This window comes from Electrona antarctica (genome assembly GCF_951216825.1).
Source record: "Electrona antarctica genome assembly, chromosome: 5".
Taxonomy (NCBI): domain Eukaryota; kingdom Metazoa; phylum Chordata; class Actinopteri; order Myctophiformes; family Myctophidae; genus Electrona; species Electrona antarctica.
In genome coordinates this window covers 55179326-55204848 of record NC_136810.1, presented here as the reverse complement: position 1 = coordinate 55204848, position 25523 = coordinate 55179326, and the positions used below count along the sequence as shown (strand labels likewise).

At 42.9% G+C, this 25523-nt stretch overlaps 1 protein-coding gene across 2 annotated transcripts in view; it reads right to left on the bottom strand.

Moving 5' to 3' along the window:
* Positions 1 to 25523, bottom strand: part of rbl2 (retinoblastoma-like 2 (p130)) — a 36121-nt gene continuing 10598 nt past the window's right edge. The window contains exons 6-22 of one of the 2 annotated variants that reach the window (XM_079501885.1): positions 25354 to 25514; positions 24526 to 24590; positions 23606 to 23777; positions 21748 to 21911; positions 18480 to 18592; positions 17179 to 17285; positions 16889 to 17026; positions 12292 to 12456; positions 11505 to 11628; positions 10394 to 10654; positions 8070 to 8263; positions 7344 to 7520; positions 5589 to 5660; positions 3677 to 3767; positions 2599 to 2843; positions 1035 to 1205; positions 1 to 189 (exon numbers count right to left, since the gene is read on the bottom strand). In XM_079501885.1, the coding sequence (XP_079358011.1) occupies positions 16 to 189; positions 1035 to 1205; positions 2599 to 2843; positions 3677 to 3767; positions 5589 to 5660; positions 7344 to 7520; positions 8070 to 8263; positions 10394 to 10654; positions 11505 to 11628; positions 12292 to 12456; positions 16889 to 17026; positions 17179 to 17285; positions 18480 to 18592; positions 21748 to 21911; positions 23606 to 23777; positions 24526 to 24590; positions 25354 to 25514 (2594 nt within the window). In that variant the 3' untranslated portion in view covers positions 1 to 15. The remainder of the gene's footprint in view (positions 190 to 1034; positions 1206 to 2598; positions 2844 to 3676; positions 3768 to 5588; positions 5661 to 7343; positions 7521 to 8069; positions 8264 to 10393; positions 10655 to 11504; positions 11629 to 12291; positions 12457 to 16888; positions 17027 to 17178; positions 17286 to 18479; positions 18593 to 21747; positions 21912 to 23605; positions 23778 to 24525; positions 24591 to 25353; positions 25515 to 25523) is intronic. The other variant, XM_079501886.1, reaches the window with a different exon arrangement.

Sequence of the window (25523 nt, the reverse complement as noted above, 5' to 3'; positions counted from 1 at the left end):
GTGTCTACTCGTGTCTCAGTGGTTGGAGCTTCGGTCATTGGCCACGTCCTGCAGCCTGCGGAGGAGGGCGGAGTGGTTGTCTGGACACACCCTCTTGGGGGATAGCTCCTCCTCCTCCTCCAGAGGCATGCTGCGCTTCCTGGGCGGAGTCTCTCCAGTGCGGATCATGCTGTTGATCTCTTGAAGACGCTAGGGGGGGTCAGAGGTCATGAGAGATTTAGCATACAGTAGGTTGTTGGCGTGCGTGCGTGCGTGTCTGCTAGAATTAACTCCAAATGCCCTCCCCGCCGAGAACGCCTTTTGACGCCTATTTTAATTATTTTATTGCCATCTACGCTTATATACGTAGCTAGGCTATTGGGACCTAATTATGCCAGCTACGCGTATATTCGTAGACAACTGTTTATTCCATATATGAACGCGCCGTCCGTCTGTTTACCTTTTAGCATTGCTCCGGCTAGTATGGACCTCCTCCGTCACCACCAGTGATGCGATTTTTAAATCCAGCTCCGTTGAGCCTCTATTATAACCCGATTTTCAAAGCTGTGTTCTCTACGTGCCCATAACCCTCCGGTTAAAATTCAGCTGGCTTGTGCCGTCTATATCTCTGATTCTTCTTTTTGGATCAAAATAAGCTTTATTTGCCACTCACTTCTCTAAACGATATGATCCCCGGTTACAAAATGTATGTTTTGAGTGAATTAAATAACATTTGCGGAACCGGTGAAACGGCTTCCAAACTAAACGTGTCCCCATACACATTTTGTGACCAAGACGTCCACAGACATCCTGGGAATTACCGTATGCGGTGCCCAGGACGTCTGAGGGTGTTTTTGGAGAAAAAAAAAAACATTTTCTTTTTTTTTTGTGATTTTCATAAAAAATAAAATAAATTACAAAAATAACATTGGGCACCCTGGTCACTATTTTGAAAGTGTTGTGTGGGCACACAAAGCGTTAAATGACTGGTGGCTCTGGAGTACACAATTCAGACACCAGATGGGGGTGTTGGCGGTAAATGAATTGCTACTTACATTGGGTGGGCTGCTGCAGATGTAGTAGTAGATCTTGTCCCGAGGGGTGGGTGTGGGCGGCGAGCCGGTCTTGTGAGGCGAGATGTAGATGGAGTGATTGTGTGACAGCAGAAGTCTGCGCGGGGAACCGCTCCTCAGGCTGGGGTACGGGCACAGTTTTGGAGACTCCACCTGAAACACGCAAATTAAATCAGTTAAAGCAGTGTGCCAATGTAGTGGTACCAAGGACCTCCTCTGGTGGTGCCTTAGAGTATATATTAATAGAGACGGCACCCGGAGGAAACCCTGAGGAGAAATGGACATAGTGGCCAAATTTGGTATTGCAGCGCTGGGCCAGCTCTGGTCCGTTGACTATCCTTGCGCACGTTCATGATGACACGTGAGCGCTGTTTCATGCGTGAACGTGTGCTCGGGCTTTGTGCCGAGCACTGCCGACCAACAGCATCAACTTCGGGAGTGCTTGAGGGCTCAAGCACCCACAATTACGCTATTATTGCTGAAACAATTTAATTCTTTACCGTTTATCATTGATCATGCTGAAATGTTGAAACAAGATGCTGAAACAATTGAATGTGTTCGTTGTGAAATGAAAGAGCACTGTGTTTATTAGCAAACTGTAAATAAAGTACCAAACGAAAAAAAGAACCTTCCGCCACTGCTGCCGACGATGCGTTCACGGATCACAACAAACTAAACGGTGGCAACGCAGTGGCTTAAAATGGAACTATAAAAGTGTAAAGAGAATATTTTCTGAGGTGGTACTTGGTGAAAATAGGTTGCAAACCACTGCCCTATAGACGCCTTAACAGACGACGTCACACTGATAAGAAACAGCATGCGCGCGCATAAAGGCAGCAGAACAATACCTCTCATAAGATGCAATGGAAAAGTTCTAACTGCACTCACGTGTAAAAAATGCCCCATTAAACTTTCAGATGCTGTTTTTCTCCCAGTGTGGAGGAAGAATGATTAGGATTTGTATTGTATTCTCTCACTCTTGAAATATATAATCCATTGGTTTCTGTTGTGTTTGAACAATAATAGAAATTCAAAACAGTTGTCCTCAAAACCACACCTTCAGTCGCTGTCATAAGAACGGGAGGTGCGCTCATGATCACGGCAGCAGAGCCTGTTTGTCCATGGCTGCACGCGCACCTGCAGCCCATCAAGTATAATTTATGCTTCGTCCCGCGATGGTGTCGCGCACACTCACAATAGTCGCATCCGCGATGCGATGTGAGCTTGTATATCAGCTGTTCTCTGTGCGCAACACTGTTGCGCTTTGAAGTATAAATGTCTCCTAGGGTGCATCTCACTAGCCAACTCACAAGAGGAGGTTGAATGGACTGAAACCAGCGCTCCCCAAAACAACAGGTTTGGAGATCTGTTGGGAATTGATTACATGAAACAGTCACCCGTGCGCCCAGTCCCAATGTTTGTAAACAAATAATTGGTCTATACAATATTCATACATGCACAGGATATGAATCATAATTAGATCAGACACGCACACAACCACACGCACACACACACACACACACACTCCACCAGCACACGTACGTACCCCTGTAGACGGTGAACTGGGCGAGTAGCGAAGGGCAAAGGTGCGCATCTGTTTGATGTAGACCTGGTTGTAGAAGCGGATGAGGTCTCCCCTCTCCTCGATACCTCCCCCCCCTGGAGGGGAGGGTGCAGAGGAGGAGTTGACCTGGGGGGAATTGTTGACGGGAGTGGTGGGGGCACTGCCAGGCTGCGGGACTGGCAGGGTGCTACTGGAACGCATAGGAACTGGGCTGTTGTCTTCGCTCACTGGAGATACAGAAATATAACGCGGTTCCTTGTCAATGACAATTAATAAGACGATGATAGAGGGACCAAGGAAATTAATGATGAAGGACAGAGAACAAAGTTATAGTGTTTTTTTTTGTTTTGGGCTGGCTTTTGTGAGATTAAAAGTTGATATGATCCTATAGGCTGAGAAGGTGCACATGTAGCAACACGCATATAGTTCTATATAGTATTTGTACCTCTTTTAAGTCATAAATGCTGTTGCAGCATTCTACAGGCTCAACTTGCAATAAGGAGCCCCAACCGGGAGGACGTAGAGCCCCAGTCCTACTCTCCCCGTTCGACATGCTCTGCTGACGGGTGCCGCCCCAGCACTGTAGGAGGAGTATGTGCACTAACAATAGTAATCCCCGCTTTCAAGAACACGCATCAGTGCGCGCCACGAGGATGGGGCTAGTGTTGTCACTATTAAAAACGCAAATATTACGATTTTGTCACCTTTATTCAATATACCGGTAGTCAGTGTGGTCTGACAACACACTAGGGCTTTCACTTCTAGTCATTTTTACTAGCTGACTAGTTGCCTAGTTTACTAGTCGACTAGTTGTTTAACTACTTTTTAACTATATTTTTTGGAAATAAATATTTGTACATTTAAAAACATTGGTGTCTACATTGGTGACTATAACTATAATCTACCTGGCCTACAAAATCGAAAAAAAATAAACGTTTTTTTTTTATGCTTAATGCCCTACAACACACTCTGGGTAAAACAAATCCATGTCGCTTCCGTTCAACTTATAAACAACAGATGTCATAATAAAAAAAATGTGTCGGTGAGACGTTGTGTTCACCTGGTTCATCAGTGGGAGAGCTCTGTCTGTTGCCCTCTGTGTTGCTCGAGTTGCGCCTCTTTCTCCCCGAGATCAGCACACTCCTGTACACCTGGGTCACACAGGAACAGCAATTAGCCCGACAGTACGTTTTAACAACGGGCGACAGCCAGACGAATTATTTTTTGTCAATGGGACCCTACAGGCAACTACTGGCGATAGAGGCGATATCAGGCGAACAGGCGATGGTCGAAAAGTGGGCGGAGGAACGTCGGCCGAAAAGATAAAAATAATTCATCTTTAGTGGCGATAGTGGGCGATTGAGCGATAGCCAATGGAATTCAAGCGATGCTCGCCATTGGTCTCCCGCTGTTAACCCATTTTGGGCAGGAACCCCTTTTGGTGTTGTAATGTTATAATTTAGCTATTGAAAAATAGAAGATCTACAAGCTCATACGAGCTTGTAGGTCTGCTATTTTTGAAAAATAGCAGACCCTGACACGCACTATAAACACTGACACAATACACTGTCAAAGATGAATCTCCATACATGATTTAGGATGATTAGAAAACCAAATCTACAATTGAACCCATTTTGAGCGGGAACCCCTTTTGGTGGTTACATACATTATGTTATAATTTAGCTATTGAAAAATAGCAGATCTACAAGCTCATAGCGCGCCACCGAGTGGCGCGCTACGAGCTTGTAGGTCTGCTATTTTTGAAAAACCGTAAAAATGTGCCTCAAATCTTTCAGAAAATTGTCATGATTTAGAAAACTTTTTTTTTAATTTCGACGTCAAGCCTGAATGGGTTAAGCAGTTTTTTTTGCGATTGGTTTTTCGAGATGATAGGGATTAGGGGTTTCACAGATCTGGCTTGCTACGCTGGAGGTAACTGTTGTTTATCCACAGTGACGGCATCACCAGTGAGTTGCTTCTTATCGTCAGGAGGATATGCAGTACATGGAAGAGGTGCTCTACAACAGGGGTTCTCAACCCGTGGGTCGCGACCCCTCGGGGGGGTCGCCAAATTATTTTGGGGGTCCCCAAATAAATTAACCCCCCCCCCACCCTTTTTTTTAATGCAACTGAATGGCTGTAAAATGGAAATGAAGAGTTTACATATAGTACACATAGTACATGCATACACCTTCCCTAATGATTATATCTGGTTTCAGTATTTATTTATGGTGTATTGTCTCTATTATTAAGGTTATTGTAGCAGTCAATTTATATTGGGGGTCGGGCGGGGCGGGGGTCCCGAGACGTTGCCAAAGCATTTTGGGAGTCCCCGGCCAAAAACGTTGAGAACCCCTGCTCTACAACAGTGCAGTGTTGTTTTTGGCAGCAAATTATGATTTTAGTTTTAGTCATAGTCTCTTCAATAGTTTATTTAGTTTCAGTCACATTTTAGTCACCTGGAATGTTTTAGTGTTAGTCTAGTTTTAGTCGACTAAATATCATAAGATTTTAGTCGACTAAATCTACAGTTAATTTGGTCGACTAAAATGTGTTTTGGTGGGCCTTGATGCCGTCGTAATGAAAGATTTTACACTTTGCGACACGTTGTGAGCTTGTAGATCTGCTATTTTCAGCATGCAACCAAGTGTAAAATGTCATATACTGGATCTCTTGTCCACTAGTCCCTTCCTAACATTTTAGTCTAGTTTTTATCTGTTGACGAAATTGTCAGTATATTTAGTCTTCGTTTCGATTTCGTTTTCATCAGTGAAAAAAGGTAGTTGACGAACATTTTTCGTCTTAGTTTTAGTCGACGACGAAATCAACACTGCAACAGTGGTTCTCAAAGTGTTGCTCAGGGACATTTCGAGACAAGCTTCTTTTAGACTTTTTGACAGTTCATGAATATGCATTTTTCGTCACATAAAAACGTCAATCAATCAATCAATCAATCAATCAAAGATACTTACAGAGCTGCTGGCCTGAGGCTGTGTACGATAAGACTTCATTATGTCCTGGAAGGACTTGTCCTCTTTGGTCACCTACACACAACGTGATGTACACACAGTCACACATGCATTCAGTTGACACATAACATGGACGCTCGGCTACGGAGAGAGAGAACGTATATGAGCAAGAGAGGCACAGATCAACAATGGGACAGACAGCAGCCCACATGCACATCCATGTGCACGCGCACACACACAGTACCAGTGTGGTACATTGGCACACTGCTTTAACTGGTTTCATTTGTGTACCCCAGCCTGAGGAGCGGTTCCCCCACGCAGACTTCTGCTGTCACACAACCACTCCATCTACATCTCACCTCACAAGACCGGCTCGCCGCCCACACCCACCCCTCGGGACAAAATCTACTACTGCACCCCCATCTGGTGTCTGAATTGTGTACTCCAGACAGAGCCACCAGCCAGTCATTTAAACAAAGTCTACTACTGCATTGCACGCACGCGCACATGCATGCGCCCACACAAACACACGATAGACCCTTTTTGATGATAAGATAGTGGGACACTGGGACGGGCAACATTAGTTTCAGCTGAAAGTGACTTCAACTGTGGGTGTGTTACAATTTACAATTTAGGCATTTAGCAGACGCTCTTAATCCAGAGCGACTTACATCAAGCAATAACAAAAGCATGGCATACATCACATATATAAAAAGTAGTTATCATGAATCATGCGTAAACTAAGAACGTAACAGTGGAGTATCTATGTTAACTATACATACTATACTATATAATATATTATACATGTGTACTATAAAGTGCTATGACTACATAAAGTGCAATTCTAGAGCTGTCTACGTAACAAGCTATAAGTCTGTTTAAAATACTATCTAAGTCTACATAATGTGCTATCTAAGGGGCTAGGCTAGGGCAAGTGCTTACTGTGTGCTAGCATGGACTGCTCTTGTACCGTTAACCTCATACTGGCACACAGTAAATGAAACACACCTACAATGAGGGTTATTAACCCATTTTGGGGCGGGAACCCCTTTTGGTGTTTTAAGCATTACGTTATACTTTAGCTATTGAAAAATAGCAGACCTACAAGCTCATAGCGCGGCACCGAGTGCCGCGCTACGAGCTTGTAGGTCTGCTATTTTTGAAAAATCGTGAAAATGTGGTGCAAATCTTTGAATATATATATATATATCAGAGCGAACGTTTTTAACTAAATCTTTGCTTTTCGGAGGTCCCTGGAACTACATATTTTTGGGAGTCCTTGACATGAAAATGTATGAAAACGACTGACATAGAAACATGGATTTTTTTCAAGAATCTCAGGTCTAAATGGGTTAATCTCAGGTCAAAAATGTCTGCTGTAGAAAAGGGTCCATTATATTCCCCTGCCGTGTTGAGTCTCATTATGATGAATTCCTGTACTGTTCTTTGTCTATATAGAAGTGTCTATTTGTACGTCTCTAAATGTTTTGATGATTTGAACATGGTGGACCCTGTTGTAAACAAGTGTAATGCTTAATTGGGTCGTCCACTCACAGTTAACAGCCTTTGTATTGAGTTTGTGCTTGAAATGTACTGTAATTCTGCAAACTGTTAATACAATTTTCAATCAATCAATCAATCAATCAATCAATCAATCAATCAATCAATCAATCAATCAAAACAGCCATGATGAGATGCAGGGCACACTTTCTTACGAACACGCCGCTTATACAAAAAGCACAGGCATGCGTGCAGTACCTTGGTCATGACATAGACGGCGCACATGAGCAGCTGGTCGAGGTGTCGGTCCATCATGAGCTGGCAGCAGTGCACCAGGGAATACTCGAAACACGTCCAGATCTTCCTCCGCAGCTCCGACGAGATGTCCAGCTGGACGCACAGGTCTCTGAGACGCACGCTGGCCAGGTGGTACACCTGCACAAGAAAAAACATATTCCAAAACGTGTTATTAATATTTTTTGAGCAAGGCTGTTGCACAAAGCAGACTTTTTAGGGCTTCGACTGTACATTACAGATGTATGCAGCTTATTGAATTATTGGTAGCAGTAACCTAACGTAGACTAAGAGAGTTGGCCTTGTTCAACGTTCAGATCCCTGGCTGGGAAAGTTAATAAAACAAATGCTCTCTAACCCTCACACAGCTTCTGTTGAGCTGTTCTTCACCAAGGCACTTACTTAGCCTACTTTTGTTCTTGTACAGTTGCTGTGTGTGTGTGTGTGTGTGTGTGTGTGTGTGTGTGTGTACTGTGTGTGTGTACTGTGTGCATGCGTGCATGCGTACATTATGTACATTTTGTCAAGAGTGACAAAACTCCAGGATGAATCAAAGTTAAAATCTTTTTCCAATGCCATTGTACAGCTGAGGCCTAGGCTACAGTGTCCTCCCATGCTTTGGTTCTCCCTTTCTATTTACAGTACATACTATTTGTACAGTACGTCACATGACTTCAACTCTCATATTACCTTTCTGAAGAACAGCGACAGGGAGCCTTTCCTCAGTGGAGCCGTGGCCGGCTTCGCCCGCCTGGCCACGGCCACCGGGTGGCCGGTGATGGTGCCGGTCAGAGACTGGGCCGTTATGGTCTGCAGAGTGGCTCCGCTCGCCTGCACCACTTGGACCGGGATGAACGTGATGCCGCCACTCTCGTTGGCTATTCCTGTTGAGGATGTCATCATTTAGCTATTGAAAAATAGCAGATCTACAAGCTCATAGCGCGCCACTCGGTGGCACGCTATGAGCTTGTAGATCTGCTATTTTTGAAAGATCGTGAAAATGTGCCTGAAATCTTTGAATATATATTGTTACAGAGCGAGTTTTTAACTCAAATCTTTGCTACTGGGAGGGTCACTGGAACAACATATTTTCAGATGGGGGTCGGCGGCCAATGTCATATATATTTGGGGTCCTTGACATGAATATGTTTGAGAACGACTGACATGGTTTTTCAGAAAACTGTCAGGATTTAGAGGACATTTTTTAAATTTCGACGTCAGGCCTAAATGGGTTAATCCATTGAGACCTGGAACGCATCCATGTCACGTTAGCGTTTAACCACATTAACCATTAACCCATTTTGGGGCGGGAACCCCTTTTGGTGTTTTAAACATTGTTATAATTTAGCTATTGAAAAATAGCAGATCTACAAGCTCATAGCGCGCCACCGAGTGGCACGCTATGAACTTGTAGGTCTGCTATTTTTGAAAAATCGTTAAAATGTGCCTCAAATCTTTCCGAAAATTGTCATGATTTAGAAAACTTTTTTTTTAAAATTTCGACGTCAGGCCTAAATGGGTTAAGAGTGGCACGATTACATACAAAGTCAATGCGAAGACGAGAAGTTGCGCGAACGGGTGCGACGCGAACGGCGCTAACGGGGCAATGCGAACGAACCAATCAGCGGTGATGTTGTCCCGAACCCCGGACATGTTTTGGCTGTTAGATTAGGTTTTATTCATCCTGACTGCCGGGACTCACGGACGCAACGATGGAAAAAACAATATAAAAAAACTCTTTGCAAAGACATAGGAGCTCGTTTTGCTACTCATAAATGATATAGCAGCAGCAATTATGTTAAAATATATTGAAGCGAGCCGTCTTGTGTTAAATGACGGCGTCTATAGCCAAATCGGTGGGCGACGCGAGCGAAGGGACCTTTTTTTTTGTATCAACGCTGACCTGCGCGACCAAAGTGAAGGGATTGAAGCAACTGGAAACAAATATATCTCTTCAGGTTTTAAACGCACCTTAACCTATTTTGGGCGGGAACCCCTTTTGGTGTTAGCATTATGTTATGCTTTAGCTATTGAAAAATAGCAGATCTACAAGCTCATAGCGCGCCACCGAGTGGCGCGCTACGAGCTTGTAGGTCTGCTATTTTTGAAAAATCGTGAAAATGTGCCTCAAATTTGGAATATATCTTTATCGTTTTTAACTCAAATCTTTGCTTCTGGAGGGTCCTGGAACAACATATTTTCAGATGGGGGGGTCTCGGAGGCCAATTACAGATCATTTTTGGGGTCCTTGACATGAAATATTGAGTGATATAGGCCTAGAAACATAGGTATTTCAGAAAACTGTCAGGATTTAGAAGACATTTTTTTCTTCAGGCCTAAATGGATTAATGAAGCTGGTTAGATGCTGACTGCTAGTGGGTCTATAAAGGGTTCAGCGTCTCTGTGTTACATTGCAAATCCCTGAGCAAAGATTTAACACTAAAGGTGGCCTTACACTAGCCGATTTTTTTCAATCTGAAATCTGACACACTACAGGATAATCGGAGCGGGGCAGAGCAAATATCAAACATTCTTGATGTTGATCGGGCCGATCCCGATCGCGCTTTGAGCGGTCGGGGCACCCCCCGAGCGTCAAAAATGCCCGATTATCGGCTAGTGTAAGGCCACCTTTAGGTGTACAAATTGACCAGCAAGGGAGAAGTGCTGTAAGGTGTGCGATAGGGCATTAAGCAACTAGTAAATCCACTAGTCGGCCTTGCTGGTACTAGTTGACTAGTTGATAAGAAAAAAAGAAAAAAAAGTTTATTTTTTTTAATGTTTTTATTTTTTCCCCGATTTTGTAGGCCTCAAGATCAGGTAGATTATAGTTATAGTCACCAATGTACACATTTTTTAAATGTACAAATATTTATTTCCCAAAAAAGAAAATAGGTGGTTAAACAACTAGTCGACTAGTCGACTAGTAAACTAGTCAACTAGTAAAAATGACTAGAAGTGAATGCCCTAGTGTGCGACCGACGGTCTGAGATGAACCCAGAGTAGACGACGCTCACCTTGTACAGGTATGGTGACCGTCTGGCCGTTGTTTGCGGTGACAGTGGCGGTCGCCATGGTGACCACGGTCTGTCCGGCTGGGATGGTGGTGACCAGGTTGCCGCTTCGGGCTGGGATGGTGGTGACCGTGGTTACCGTGGTGGTGCCGGAGGTGGTGGATATGGTACCGTCCCCCGGGTCCACAAACAGCCTCCTCCGAGCCGTGCCGGCGGGCGGGGAGCTGTAGCGACCGAACAGGGTCGTAGGAGACGGAGACACGCCTGGGAAAAGGGCAGCGATGGAAGAAGTAAGGGAAAAGTATCAATACCATGGTGTAGAAATAGTCTCTTGCAAGTCCAAGTTCCGTATTAAAAATGTACTCGTGTAAAAGTACAACTACTGGTATCAAAATGTACTTAAAGTAAAAGTACTCATTATGCACAAGGTCCTATTTCATCACAAGCTCACAAAGCGACGCGTTGTGAGCTTTTAGATCTGCTATTTTCAAGTTGTCATATATATACATATATATATATATAAGTATATGTATAAAGGGGGCACGGTGGCAAATCGTGGGATAAAAAAAAAAGAGAAAAAAAAAGAAAAAGTATATGTATAGATTTGAAGGGGTTTTGTTATAATAATCAAAATATCTGTAACACACTTTTAGCTCCTTTTCCACCAGGGTTGAACCGGTTCAGTTATTTTTCCCTCCTAATATTGAACCAGTTCAGAGTGTTTCCACTTTTCAAAAGAAAATCATGCATTTGTTAGTTTCTTGTACTAGGAAGGGTCGGGGAAGGGTTGGGGTTGTTTAGTTAGGAAATGTATTTATTTATAGGTTGCATTTTATAACTATGTAAATGAAATGTTAAAAGTAAATAAAAGATAATAATACAAAAAAAGTGTTTCCACTAAACATGAATTGGTTCAGAACCATAAAAGTTGGTTCAGAACTGGAACCAAAAAATGGCCGCCGGTTCCGTGAAAGCACCCAAGGTTCCAAGAATGTGGAACGGAACCAGTTCTAAAACCAAAGTTCTTTTTAGTGGAAAAGGGACCTTACTTCCAAGAATGTGGAATGGTACCAGTTCTAAAACCAAAGTTATTTTGGTGGAAAAGGGGCCTTACAAAGTTGCAGACCTTTGATAATACTGTTGGTGGTGAGGTCAGGCCCATGGCTGAGGGGGGTGAGAGGGGCGCTGCCTGAAGTGCTCGAGCCATCGCCGTCTTCCAGATGCTGTGGAGGCATCACCTATAACACGCACGCACGCACGCACGCACGCACGCACGCACGCATGCACGCACACACAAATAACAGTTGTATCGTTTAGGTTAACGCCTAGTACCACAAACTTTAAATAAGATTAAAAAAAATAAGTGAAGGAGCTAGGGATGTTAATAGTTCATCGTTAATTGCCGTTAAGAAATTAATCAATTAAACTTAACAGTTTAATAATTAAATCAGAATTTCTGCGGTTCCATCATTGGCTGGTTTTCTGTGCTGAAATAGCAGATCTACAAGCTCATAGCGCGGCACCGAGTGCCGCGCTATGAGCTTGTAGATCTGCTATTTGTCCGACAGCTAAAGTTTAAAAATAATGGTTTAGTGGTTAAAAGCTATAAGGTGATGCGTCCTCAGGTCTAAATGGGTTTTTAACCCATTCTGACCTGAGATCAGATTCTAAAAATGTCTTCTACATCCTGACAGTTTTCTGAAAAAGCTGTTTCTATGTCAGTGGTTCTTCGATTTTTAAAAAATAGCAGATCTACAAGCTCGTAGCGCGCCACCGAGTGGCGCGCTACGAGCTTGTAGATCTGCTATTTTTCAATAGCTAAAGCATAACATGATGCTAACACCAAAAGAGGTTCCCGCCCAAAATGGGTTTTTAAGTGTTTGACAGACAGACAGACAGACCTCCTGGCAGGTGGGCACTCGGTCCTTGGCCTGGCGGAGGCTCTCCCACAGCGGGGAGCCTCCGCTCCAGGCCAGGCTCTCCAGAACCTGCTCCTCCACCTGGTTCAGGTGCTTCACCACCTCCCGAAACAGACCCTGCTCCGCTCGCACCAGCACCTCTATAACCTGGAGTACACACACACGCACACGCACACGAAAAGAAAAATAGAGATGCACCGTGTTTTGAGCTCGAAAACCGGCTATTTCCGGCATAGGGCACCACAATACAATACAATGAAGTATACTAGAGACCTCTTTACAGCATATCTGGAACCATAGCAGATTTAATACATTGTATTCATAAGGCGACCTTTCAGGGCACTCAAGGTCGCCGTACAACAAGTTAAAAACACAGTTAAAAGCAAAAGCAGACAATAATGTATAGCTTGCAGCAGAAAACACAGATCAATCATAAGCCTGCCTAAACAGGTGGGTTTTGAGGTGGGTTTGAAATGAGGTGAGTCCATGTTTCTTATATCAGGTGGGGGAGAGAGTTCCAGAGGTGAGGGGCAGAGCGGCTGAAAGCTCTTGACCCCATGGTGGACAGACGGGGCAGGGAGCACTTTCAGTTTTAGCCTTTCAGATTTAGCTTCAGTTTAGGCCGACACTCAGCCTGGAATTATAATTTTGTTTCACTCCTCGTTAACTCCTGCCAAATTGGTCAGAGCTGTGTTGGCAGATCAGGAGAATTACAGTTATGTGCGTGATGTCACCTTATTAACCCATTCAGGCCTGAAATTAAAAAAAAAAAGTTTTCGAAATCATGACAATTTTCGGAAAGATTTGAGGCACATTTTTAAAAAAATTCAAAAATAGCAGATCTACAAGTTCATAGCGCGCCGCTCGGTGGCGCGCTATGAGCTTGTAGATCTGCTATTTTTCAATAGCTAAATTATAACAATGTTTAAAACACCAAAAGGGGTTCCCGCCCCAAAATGGGTTAATGGTTAATGTGGTTAAACGCTAACGTGACATGGATGCGTTCCAGGTCTCAATGGATTAACAGCTTATAACACCTTGGATGTCCAAGCCGGAGTTCTCCGCCCAAGTTCAAGGTCACGGTCAAAGTGCCCAACACGGAGATTGATAAACAAGACGGAGATTAATGAAAACAAAACCGTTCGCAACGCTCTAGAGCCTTGGAGCGCTTGTTGCCCGATCCGATGACGTGTCAAAAAGTGACACGTCATCGAAAATCTCCCCTGCCTGTTTAGCTGACGAAAACGAAAATCTTAAAACGATCATAACTCCCGATCTAAATCATCCCGTCTAATTCTGAAAAGATATCCTGTGTTAGACGGTCGCGATGGATTTATTATTACCTCCCGTTGTCGATCGACTCGACTCTGGTGTGGCTATTGTTAGCTGCTACACAGACATGCACACCAGCTTCCGGTGCGCCGGTAAAAGTGGTCCGTGCGCTACAAATGATGGGCACCCTGGATGAAATGGATTAAATAGTTTCCGGGCTTCTAAGGTGTGTACCTTAATAACTCTAATGTCATGTTCCAGTGAAAGTGGTTTTGCCCCCTTGAATTCACACACACACACCGGGGACCAGCTCCACACTGCATGCCATACCTTACAAGCATGTCTCAATGGTCTGTGAGGCACATGGGGCACTCAGCGCTTAATGTACATGTCTCATGTCAGAGTGATTTGTGGCGCATGTACCTTGTAGAAGTGGAAGGCAGGGAGCTTTATGGTGTATCTGTGTACCTTGTAGAAGTGGTACACAGCTTCATGGTGTATCTGTGTACCTTGTAGAAGTGGTAGGCAGCTTTATGGAGTATCTGTGTACCTTGTAGAAGTGGTACACAGCTTCATGGTGTATCTGTGTACCTTGTAGAAGAGTGGTACACAGCTTTATGGTGCATCTGTGTACCTTGTAGAAGTGGTACACAGCTTTATGGGGTATCTGTGTACCTTGTAGAAGTGGTACACAGCTTTATGGGGTATCTGTGTACCTTGTAGAAGTGGTACACAGCTTTATGGTGTATCTGTGTACCTTGTAGAAGTGGTACACAGCTTCATGGTGTATCTGTGTACCTTGTAGACGTGGTACACAGCTTCATGGTGTATCTGTGTACCTTGTAGAAGTGGTACACAGCTTCATGGTGTATCTGTGTACCTTGTAGAAGTGGTACACAGCTTTATGGGGTATCTGTGTACCTTGTAGAAGTGGTACACAGCTTTATGGGGTATCTGTGTACCTTGTAGAAGTGGTACACAGCTTCATGGTGTATCTGTGTAACTTGTAGAAGTGGTACACAGCGTCATGGTGTATCTGTGTACCTTGTAGAAGTGGTAGACAGCTTTATGGTGTATCTGTGTACCTTGTAGAAGTGGTAGACAGCTTTATGGTGTATCTGTGTACCTTGTAGAAGTGGTACACAGCTTCATGGTGTATCTGTGTACCTTGTAGAAGTGGTACACAGCTTCATGGGGTATCTGTGTACCTTGTAGAAGTGGTACACAGCTTTATGGGGTATCTGTGTACCTTGTAGAAGTGGTACACAGCTTTATGGGGTATCTGTGTACCTTGTAGAAGTGGAAGGCAGGGAGCTTTATGGTGTATCTGTGTACCTTGTAGAAGTGGAAGGCAGGGAGCTTTATGGTGTATCTGTGTACCTTGTAGAAGTGGTACACAGCTTTATGGGGTATCTGTGTACCTTGTAGAAGTGGGAGACAGCTTCATGGTGTATCTGTTAGAGATGCAACGATACTGATTTTTCAATTCCGATCCGATCCGATATATTAATTTTTGAAATTTCCCGATACACTCCCGATATCCGATATTTTACATAGCAAAAAAATGTAATACAAAATGCGCATTGACATTTTTGGTAGCGTGGCATTGGTTAGAGATCTCAATTTAGTCAGACCATTATTAACACTATCCTAAACCCTAACCTAACCCAAGCCACGATGATTTGTAACCCGCAGCATGGGTCTGACTAACGAGTGGTTTGACTTGAGGGAAGTCCCCTTATTTTTGAGGGGCGCAAGCCCCTCCTATATTCAGCTAAGTGTAGATTTTTGTCTTACACAAACATTAAATTCCTGTTGACAATGAATGGAGAATTTACATCATAGTGTCTGAGCAAATAGACATGTTACGTCATGATGATGTACAATGATAAGAGTGCCCCTCACTTCACACGGGTGTGATTTTTTTAATTGTAGAATAGGCTTCAAATAATAGAGCAGTCATACTATTAATATTGTTTGTTGTGTAATGTTACACAAGGGTGTAATACACAGCATATCTCTAAATAGCAAATAATGTACAAATGCCTTACATTTAAATTCAAAGAGGGGATGTTTATGGTTAAGTGTTTAAAAATAAGAATAAGAAGTGTTTAACCTGTAAACCTTAAGGAAATGGCAACCTGTTAATTAATAGTATGTTTTTTTTAAATTATTATTATTATTATGTGCAAAGGTACTTTTTTACCCCTAAAGTGATGCCTGCATGTAACCTGTTAATTAATACTATGGTCTATTAATAATAATAATAGTAATTATTATTATTGCTATGTACAGTGGTACCTTTTACCCCTAATGTGATGCCTGGAATCAGCTGCGCTATCATGTGACAAAATAGCCTGGCTAACAAGCCTTGAGCCTTACCGACAGAACTCGGGGAGAAAAAAAATACCTCAGGTCTCAGGACGTTTGTTATGGTGCTGGTGTTGTGTTTATGCAACTTTAGTTTGCAAACTCTGTCTTTGTCTTAAGAATTGCACTAAACTTACAATCTGAATCAATATTTGAGCTTCTGAGTTCTGACAACAATGTCGTGGTTTGATAACTGAGCCAATTATATAAAGACGGATTTAACCGCGACGACGACGTGCGCTTATTCTTCATCATCGTCACAGCAGCATTTCCAATGGCAATAATAAAGTTACAAAGATTGAATCACATAGCGCTAAACAGCACGTGTGTGCAGTTAATATATAGCAGAAGAATGGATTACAAGAGCAATATCATCAACAACAATGTCAGAACGCAGCTGTGGTGTGGAGATGATCGAGTCTCCACCACACAACTGCGCATGCAGTGACTTGACTGATCCGTGCGACGACGGGTAAACTTTATACTTCTAATACTGTTAAGTCTGTAAGTGATTCCATTCTCTTGCATATTGCACCTTAGTGGGTCTTTTTTTCTATAGTCTCTGTTTGCAGTCTGTACATACTGGAGGTTGGATTCGCTCACTGCACTGTCTGTGAAGAACGGACTGTAGTAAACGTTAAACACGTTTCCCCCTCCTGTATCGGAGCGTGTATCGGTGGCGTCAAATCCGATCTCCGATACATTAATTAAGCTGGATCGGAGGCCGATCCCGATATAATATCGGATCGGTTGCATCTCTAGTATCTGTGTACCTTGTAGAAGTGGTACACAGCTTTATGGAGTATCTGTGTACCTTGTAGAAGTGGTACACAGCTTTATGGGGTATCTGTGTACCTTGTAGAAGTGGTACACAGCTTCATGGTGTATCTGTGTACCTTGTAGAAGTGGTACACAGCTTCATGGTGTATCTGTGTACCTTGTAGAAGTGGTAGGCAGGGAGTTGGAAGATGCTGATGACAGTAGGAAAGTCTCCCGGCGGCCGATAGGAGAAGATGACCACTTCTAGGCAGCACGCCAGCAGGGAGCGATGAAACACTTCCTGCTCTAGAATCCCCTGTAGCGCGCGCACACACACACACACACACACACACACACACACACACAGACACGTACGCACGCACACACGAACGAACACACAAATCGTATTTTCGACAGTGTCACAAAAAAAAAAAGGTAAAATTGTCGATTGGGTGAAGTTGGGCTTACAGAAAGGTCAGCCACGCCTCCCAGGATTCTCTTCTCTCTCTCAATGATGGCCTCCAATATCTTGTAGTACAGCGCCTCCGCCAGGCGGAAATACTTCATGGCCATGTCTGCGGCACATCAGAGCCCAGAGGAATAGATGGTTTTATATTAGCCTATTTAGACCCGACGTCGAAATTTAAAAGAAAATCTCTTCTAAATCCTGACAGTTTTCTGTTCTCAAACATATTCATGTCAAGGACCCCAAATATATATGACATTGGCCAGCCGACCCCCCATCTGAAAATATGTTGTTCCAGGGACCCTCCCAGTAGCAGAGATTAGAGTTAAAAACTCACCCTGAAAGAATATATATTTCAAAGATTTCAGGCACATTTTCACGATTTTTCAAAAATAGCAGACCTACAAGCTCGGTGCCACGCTACGAGCTTGTAGATCTGCTATTTTTCAACAGCTAAAGTGTAACATAATGCTTAAAACACCAAAAGGGGGTTCCCGCCCAGAATGGGTTAGAGACGCTAAATGTATCATCCGTATCATCGCTTTCTTTTTGGTCATTATGCCAATCCCCCCCCCCCCCATGTGTATATAGTGCCTGTCAGGCTGTCACTGCCAAGTTTGCCAACCCCTATTGCTAGGTCAGGGGAAGGTGTAGACAACCATATGTTTCCTCACATCTAATACACAAGAGTTGCCAGCTTATTTCTTTTCAACCGGACAGTGAAGTGAACACTACGTAACACGTACAGAGGAACATGTTACCCCTCCCAGACTATAGTTCCACTCCCCCCGCTCAACATCACAGGGGTCCTCGTCAAAATGTAGGAGTTGCTAGATGTAAAAGGAAGAAGCAAGCTGCAGCGAATAGTAAACCTAGCCTCAAAAATCATTGGGAAGAGACAGCAACAATTAGGCTGTATCTACAAGGAGGTACTTCGTAAAAAAGCTGTCAAGATAGCAAACGACCCCTCTCATCCACTCTGCAGGGAGTTCGAACTACTTCCCTCTGGTAGAAGGTACAAAGTACCAAAAGCTAACCGTAATATTTAAAAAGAAATCCTTCATACCAAAGGCACTACATGATACCATGTCTCGCTAGATTTGTTTGTTTTTTACAATGTATTTGCCACTGTTGTCCTGCACTTGTTGTTGCTGTTGTTGTAACTAACTAACTAACTAGTGCAGCGTCGGAGAACACACTCGTCTTCCAACCCACGAATAGTTTGAATACCCTATATCACACTATCTTACTCTGTGTGCGTGTGTGTGTGTGTGTGTGTGTGCGTGCGTATGCACGTGCATACCTTTCCCCATTCCCTTGTTCTCCTCCATTCTGTCCTCGTAGTGCTGACTGAAGACCTGGAACATGTCCTTCAGTCGGTTTGAGATGGCCTCACTGGGGTCTCTGGCACAGGCACTGAAAGCAAAACGGCCGTCAAAATCACTCACTAAAACCTTTGATGTCTGTCAGAGGTCACGTCTTAGCCCCACTATAGTGGACGTACTCTAAAGCACTGGTTACCAAATACCGGGTCGGGACCCATTTGTGGTTCGCTGACACGTTGTTATGGGTCCCCTTATTTTCTGTTTCCTACATTTGGTTTTAATTATTATTATCATTTCAAAATATGTTGGAAAAAAGCAAAAAATATTTTTTTTCATTAATTTCAGGAAGAAATAAAAGAAAAATCTAAGAAATTACATAATAACAATGAATTGCATTTTATAGCGCTTTTCCAAGTGCTCAAAGCGCTTTACAATGGTTAATTCATTCATACATTGGGAGGTGAAGCGGCGAACAGTCGACGTCAGCGTCCTCACTTCCCACACCAATGGTGGCGAGCTCACACCGACCGACTCATTGGAAGCAATGTAGTGTTCAGTGTCTTGCCCAAGGACACTTCGACATGTGGACAGGAGGAGGAGCCGGGATTCGAACCGCCGACCCAGGGATCATTGGACGACCTGCTCTACCTCCTGAGCCACAGCCGCCCATACATTAGATTGTTTTCATACATTAGAAAACAAACGTTTAAGTAGTAGTGATCATAGCTGATCTACAAGCTCGCAACGTGGCACGAAGCGCCGCGTTGTGAGCTTGTAGATCTGCTATTTTCACTAGTTCTAGGTCCCGGGGGCAAACGTCTAACTTCTCTTTAGGGTCTTGACCTGAAAAGTTTGAGAACCACTGCTACTAAAGTCTACCACTTTGGTCTCAAACAACATAATGTAAAAAAAAAAACTACTGTCTGGATTTGCATGAACTTCACCTTCATGCTCTAAAAGATTTGAGTGACCCCCATGCCCTTTTCTCTAGCGCCAGCATTAGGCCATTTTGGGCGGGAACCCCTTTTGGTGTTAGCATTATGTTATGCTTTAGCTATTGAAAAGTAGCAGATCTACAAGCTCATAGCGCGCCACCGAGTGGCGCGCTACGAGCTTGTAGGTCTGCTATTTTTGAAAAATCGAAGATAGACTGACATAGAAACATAGCTTTTTCAGAAAACTGTCAGGATTTAGAAGACATTTTTAGAATCTGATCTCAGGTCAAAATGGGTTAAGCCAAAACTTTGTCCAATTTGCACACAAGATATAAAAAATAAATCGAATGGGCAGATTGCCCTGAAACTTCTTTGCGTGGTGGATGAACATTTGAAGGACGCCGAGCATCCTCCGGCCCGAAACGGTAACTTTCCATGCAAGATATCTCATAATTATAAAATGGTGAACCCATGGCCCTTCCTCTAGCCCATTTACAGTAGGTCTGACGTAAAAAAAAAAAACTAAAAAGAAACGTTCGCTCTGAAAGAATATATATTCAAAGAGTTTCATGATTTTTCAAAAATATCAGACCTAGAAGCTCGTAGCGCGCCACTCGGTGAGCTTGTACATCTGATATTTTTCAATAGCTATAAAGTATAACATAATGCTTAAAACACCAAAAGGGGTTCCCGTTCAGAATGGGCTAGAATCTCCCTCAGTGAATATAGAATATGAAACTACCCAATTGTTACTTTTAATGATGATAACTTTTACAATGCAGGAAGGGACTATTTTACACACATTCACATCCGCGAGTACAACTGTAGCCTTTTACCTTTTAAGTTTTTAAGTAGTGATATTATGGGATGAGTGTGTGTGAAAAATGTACTGGTAATTTGCTCAATTAATAACTACTGCTAGCAATGGTGCCTTATGTACGGCAAAAACCTTTTCATCTACCAACACTACAGTACAATATTATTTATTACTATTTTAATCCATTATTTTTCTTTCATAATAAATTAAAATGGATTAGTTTGATTAGCCAGACAATTCTACAATCTCCGAATGCTATATGGAGTCTGGAACTACACATCCGAGTAAGGAAGCTGCCATTTCCGTTCAAGCAAGCTATATATGCTTAGATGATTTTGATTTATATTAGGATAAATTTGCGCGACTCTAAAGACGAAACAGAAGTGGCAAGGAGGCTCCGCTTTATATTTTACTCATGATCAGAGCTTACGTTGCTCCAGAGGCAACAGTCTGGCAACGTGAATCCCCCCCACCGCCCACCCCTTTTTTTTCCCTCACTGTATATGTTTCTTTTCCCTTTTTACCTCCTTTATGATGAATTCCTGTTCTGTCTATAGAAGTGTCTATTTGTACGTCTCTAAATGTTTTGATGATTTGAACATGGTGGACCCTATTGGAAACAAGTGTAATGCTTAATTGGGTCGTCCACTCACAGTTAACAGCCTTTGTATTGAGTTTGTGCTTGAAATGTACTGTAATTCTGCAAACTGTTAATAAATTCTTCAATCAATCAATCAAAACGCGAGACTAATTTGTTGCACCCATATTTTGTGTGACTCAAATGAACACTACCGGGCCCTATTTTCTTCAGTGCCTTACCCCTTATCCCTAAACTTCTTTGCCTTTTTTTTACTATCTTGAAAAACATTTTAAAATTGTCAAACAAGCCGATCTACATCAACATGTTGTGAGCTTGTAGATCGGCTATTTGAACTATTAAAAAATGTTTTTTTTTGTTAAGTTTTTTTCCCACCAACATTGCCATCTAGTGGCTGAAATGGAACTCACAGATTGTCACCCGTTCACTTCAACGTTAAACCGTCTTAGTTTGAATGCCATTTTACCCGTAAACTGCGAGTCAGGAAGTGAAAAACCGATATATCCCGCGAATGTTATTTAATTCACCCAAATCATACATTTTGTAACCGAGGATCATATCGTTTAGAGAAATTAAATGAGCCGCAAAAAGGCGTGAAAAGGCGATCTTGGCCAGGTGGGCGTTTGGACCAGAAGGCGTCAAAAGGCGATCTCTGCGGTAAAAAAGGCAAATAAGTTTAGGGATTAACGGATAAGGCGCTGACGAAAATAGGGCCCTTTAGTACCTGAGTATTTCAGTGAGCCTGGCGCTGGGCCCCGTGTCTGAGTATTTCAGTGAGCTTGGGGCTGGGCCCGTGTTTAAGTACCTGAGTATTTCAGTGAGCTTGGGGCTGGGCCCGTGTTTAAGTACCTGAGTATTTCAGTGAGCTTGGAGCTTGGGGCCGTGTTTAAGTATACCTGAGTATTTCAGTGAGCTTGGGGCTGGGCCCGTGTCTGAGTCCGGTGAGCAGGCTGTGGAGCCGTCCCACACTCTGCATGGCGGTGGAGACCGGAGAGGCCAGGCTGTTGTCTTGAATGTACTTCCTGCCCGTCAGGGGAGTGGACACCTTCAGGGCTGAGGCCTTGAGGGAGGGAGGGGAGAGGGAGAACACATTGTTTCAATCTCTGTCGGGTGGAAACCTTGTTATGTCCAAAACCTGTTCCTTTTTTCCATTATTATTTTCAACAGTGAAAATAGCCGATTTCTGTACAGTCCCTTTTAATTGAACAAAAACATTCTATATATCTATGTAATTTCCGTTGCTTGCCAATTTTGACACTGACGAAGGCCTGCGCGCCGAAACGTGTTTGTCTGTCTGGTATGACTGCTGATGCGGAGCACTTTGATCATTAAACAAAGACTCTTACTCGACTGGATGTGCGGATTTTATTCATTTTCTATATGTTCATTTTGAATCTGCACCCAGCACACGCCTGAAACTATATGAAACTGTCTGAGTAGAGCGGGCCTTTTCCCTTGAAATAGCCGATCTACAACATCACAATGCGTTGCACCGCAGCACATCATGAGCTTGTAGAGCTACTGTTTTCACTACATTTCTGCGACACTCTTATGTAGGATGAAGTAGGGCGTTAAAATATGAAAAAACATAACAAGCTGAAATATGGAGATATGAGGTTACTGCCCGAAGGCGACGGTTTGCTGCGTCGACACATTTCCTACTGGTGGTGGTCATATCTGGTGGTCAGGTCATTTAGTATCGGTATTTCAAAGTGATACAAAGAAAGACTGGCTTTAATGTAAATGGAGGGGGGAAACTGTCAGGGATAATGTAAAAACTAATAAATAATAAGATTTGAATGGAACCTTGTGCTTACACAAGTAGTTGCCAAACCTTTTTTTAGAGAGATTAGAGGGACTTACCACTAACTAGGCATGTAACAATATATCGTATATCGCGATATATCGATATTATATCCCGACGATATGTATCGATTTATTAAAAACAAAAAATGTTTTTAGGGGGGGCTAGTGTGTGATATGAAATGTGAGCTGTAATCATATTCCATCATATTCACATGCTTTTGGAGAGAAATGAGACAGACTCCTGCATGCAGTCACTTTCAGTAGTAGAGGCCTGCAGAGGGCAGCTGTACTGTATGTGTCTGACTGTGCCCAGGTGATGGTCGTTATTGATGCTCTTTAATACATCAAGGAAGGCAATTATGTTTGCAATGTAGTTAAATAAAAATTGTGAAAAAAGCTTGGGGGGGGGGAAGATAAATCATAAAAAAAAAAAAATGTCTGGAAAATAATTGTGTTGAAAATATCGTGAAAAATCGTATCGTGAACCTCATATCGTGATACGTATCGTATCGTGAGTTGAGTGTATCGTTACATGCTTATCACTAACACATACCGTCTTTTATGTTTCTTTGAGCGAGTGTGTGCTATCATTTAGCCTGCTGGCTTTGTTCCATATGTGTACGACGGGCATTAAGCAACTAGTCGACTAGTAAATCCACTAGTCGACCTTGTTGGTACTAGTTGACAAGAAAAAAAAAGAAAAAAGGGGGGGGGGGGGGGGGGGGGGGGTTCACGATTTTGTAGGCCTCAAGATCAGGTAGATTATAGTTATAGTCACCATGTACACAGTTTTTCAATGTACAAATATGTATTTTTTAATTTATTTGATGTTTTACATAATAGGTAGTTAAACAACTAGTCGACTAGTAAACTAGGCAACTAGTCAACTAGTAAAAATGACTAGAAGTGAATGCCCTAGTGTACGTGCATGCCAATGTGTTCGCTTACATTCAGTTTACTGTGTAGCCTGTAGGCTGAAGAGCCCTGGTTCTCCACCCCCTCACACAGACAATGACCCGTGGTCCCAATGTCCTCGTTGGCCCCCTCCCCTGTAAAGATCCTCTCATCCAGACTGCCAGTGGATAGTATGTGCTCCTCATACACGCGGCCCAGAGATGCGCTGGACATGGAGGAAAGCACAAGGTATAGCTAATATCGTTTTCGCTCAGAAGCCAACAAGCCATATTGGCTATCCATCAATTTCAGTAGTGTGAACAACTAGCTAAGATTTTAAACTTTTAAACGTCCATGACTTCCTATCCATGCGACGATATCTTGCCAACACTGACACAATTATTCAGGTTAACCCATTTAGGCCTGACGTCAAAATTTAAAAAAAAGTAAGTCTTCTGAAGGAATATATATTCAAAGTTCTGTGCTGCATTTTCATGATTTTTCAAAAATAGCAGACCTACAAGCTCGTAGCGCGCCACTCGGTGGCGCTTATGTTTGCAATGTAGTTAAATAAAAATTGTGAAAAAAGCTTGGGGGGGGGAAAAAAATGTCTGGAAAATGTTGTGAAAAATCTTATCACACATGCTTTTGCGCCACTCGGTGGCGCGCTATGAGCTTGTAGATCTGCTATTTTTCAATAGCTAAAGTATAACATAATGCTTAGTCAAAACACCAAAAGGGGTTCTCGTCCAGAATGGGTTAAGCAATGCTTTAATGACTAAGGAAGTTTGTAACTTTTTTAACTGTCCATTTTGGTTCCTAACTACTCTATCAAATCATTTAGCTTGGGACTCCCTGGACCCCAAACTGAGAAACATTGCTTTAAAGAAACCCACAAACCTCTATTCAAACATATAAACGTGTAGCGACGTGAGATTAACACAGAGCAGTGAAACGTGACAACTGACACTTACAAACCATCTCCAAAGTTCATGGGATCCAGGAAGCCGGTCAAACTGTCCTCTTTGCCTTTAAGTATCTGTGAAAGAAAAGCATAGCGATGTCAGGGAGTTTAGTTGCAGAACATGGGCCATGTCCCCTCAAAACCTTTGTAACGGCCAGTCACTTTGGTGGCGGGCTGGGGGTCACCGGAGCTTCTGTCTCCTCGGGGTGCGAGCAAGGGCTTGGATGCAGGCCGGGCTTTATTGTGACAATTAATGTTATATATCTGCTGTATATTGTGAGTCATGTCTCCTGCTCTTCCCTACCTTGCCTTACACTATTTGAAAAAATGCTGTATTTTTGAAGTTTATGTCAAGCTGTTTTTCTGTTTACCTTTGGATTTATTTTATTGTCTCTGTTTTTGTTATGTATTTTTGTTTTCTTGCATTTATATTTATGTTTGATTTCTGTTCATTCATTATTTGGTGACAAACATTTTTTGAAATAAAAACAAAGTTAAACAAAAACGAAAGAAAAAACGTTCATTTTTGAGTAGAAAATAGAGATGCCAAGGTTACTGTGGTTAATAAGACAACTTTGAAACAAGTTTAATTGAGAAAGTGTTTGTGGTATACGTGTGTTGCACGCGTGCGTGCGTGCGTGCGTAAATGCATGTGTGCCGGTGTGGTTTCGAATACGCACATGCAACAACAACTGCCTTGGGCTATATTTATGTGTATGTGGGCGGTGCAGGAAACTAACCAACTGACAGCGAAATGCAACACGTGTTTAGTGTGTACAGTACATGACTGCATATGTGTGTGTGTGTGTGTGTGTGTGTGTGTGTGTGTGTGTAGTACCTTTTTATGGAAGAGCTTCTTGACAAAGGGTTTCCAGAAGTGTTCTTTGACTCCTTTGGCCTCCAACACCAGGCCTTCGTGAAGCTTACACAGCTGCTCTATGAAACAGTAGGGACCCGGGCCTGGCTTGTAGTCCTTACTGCTGAAGTCCTCTGGAAGACCTAGGGATA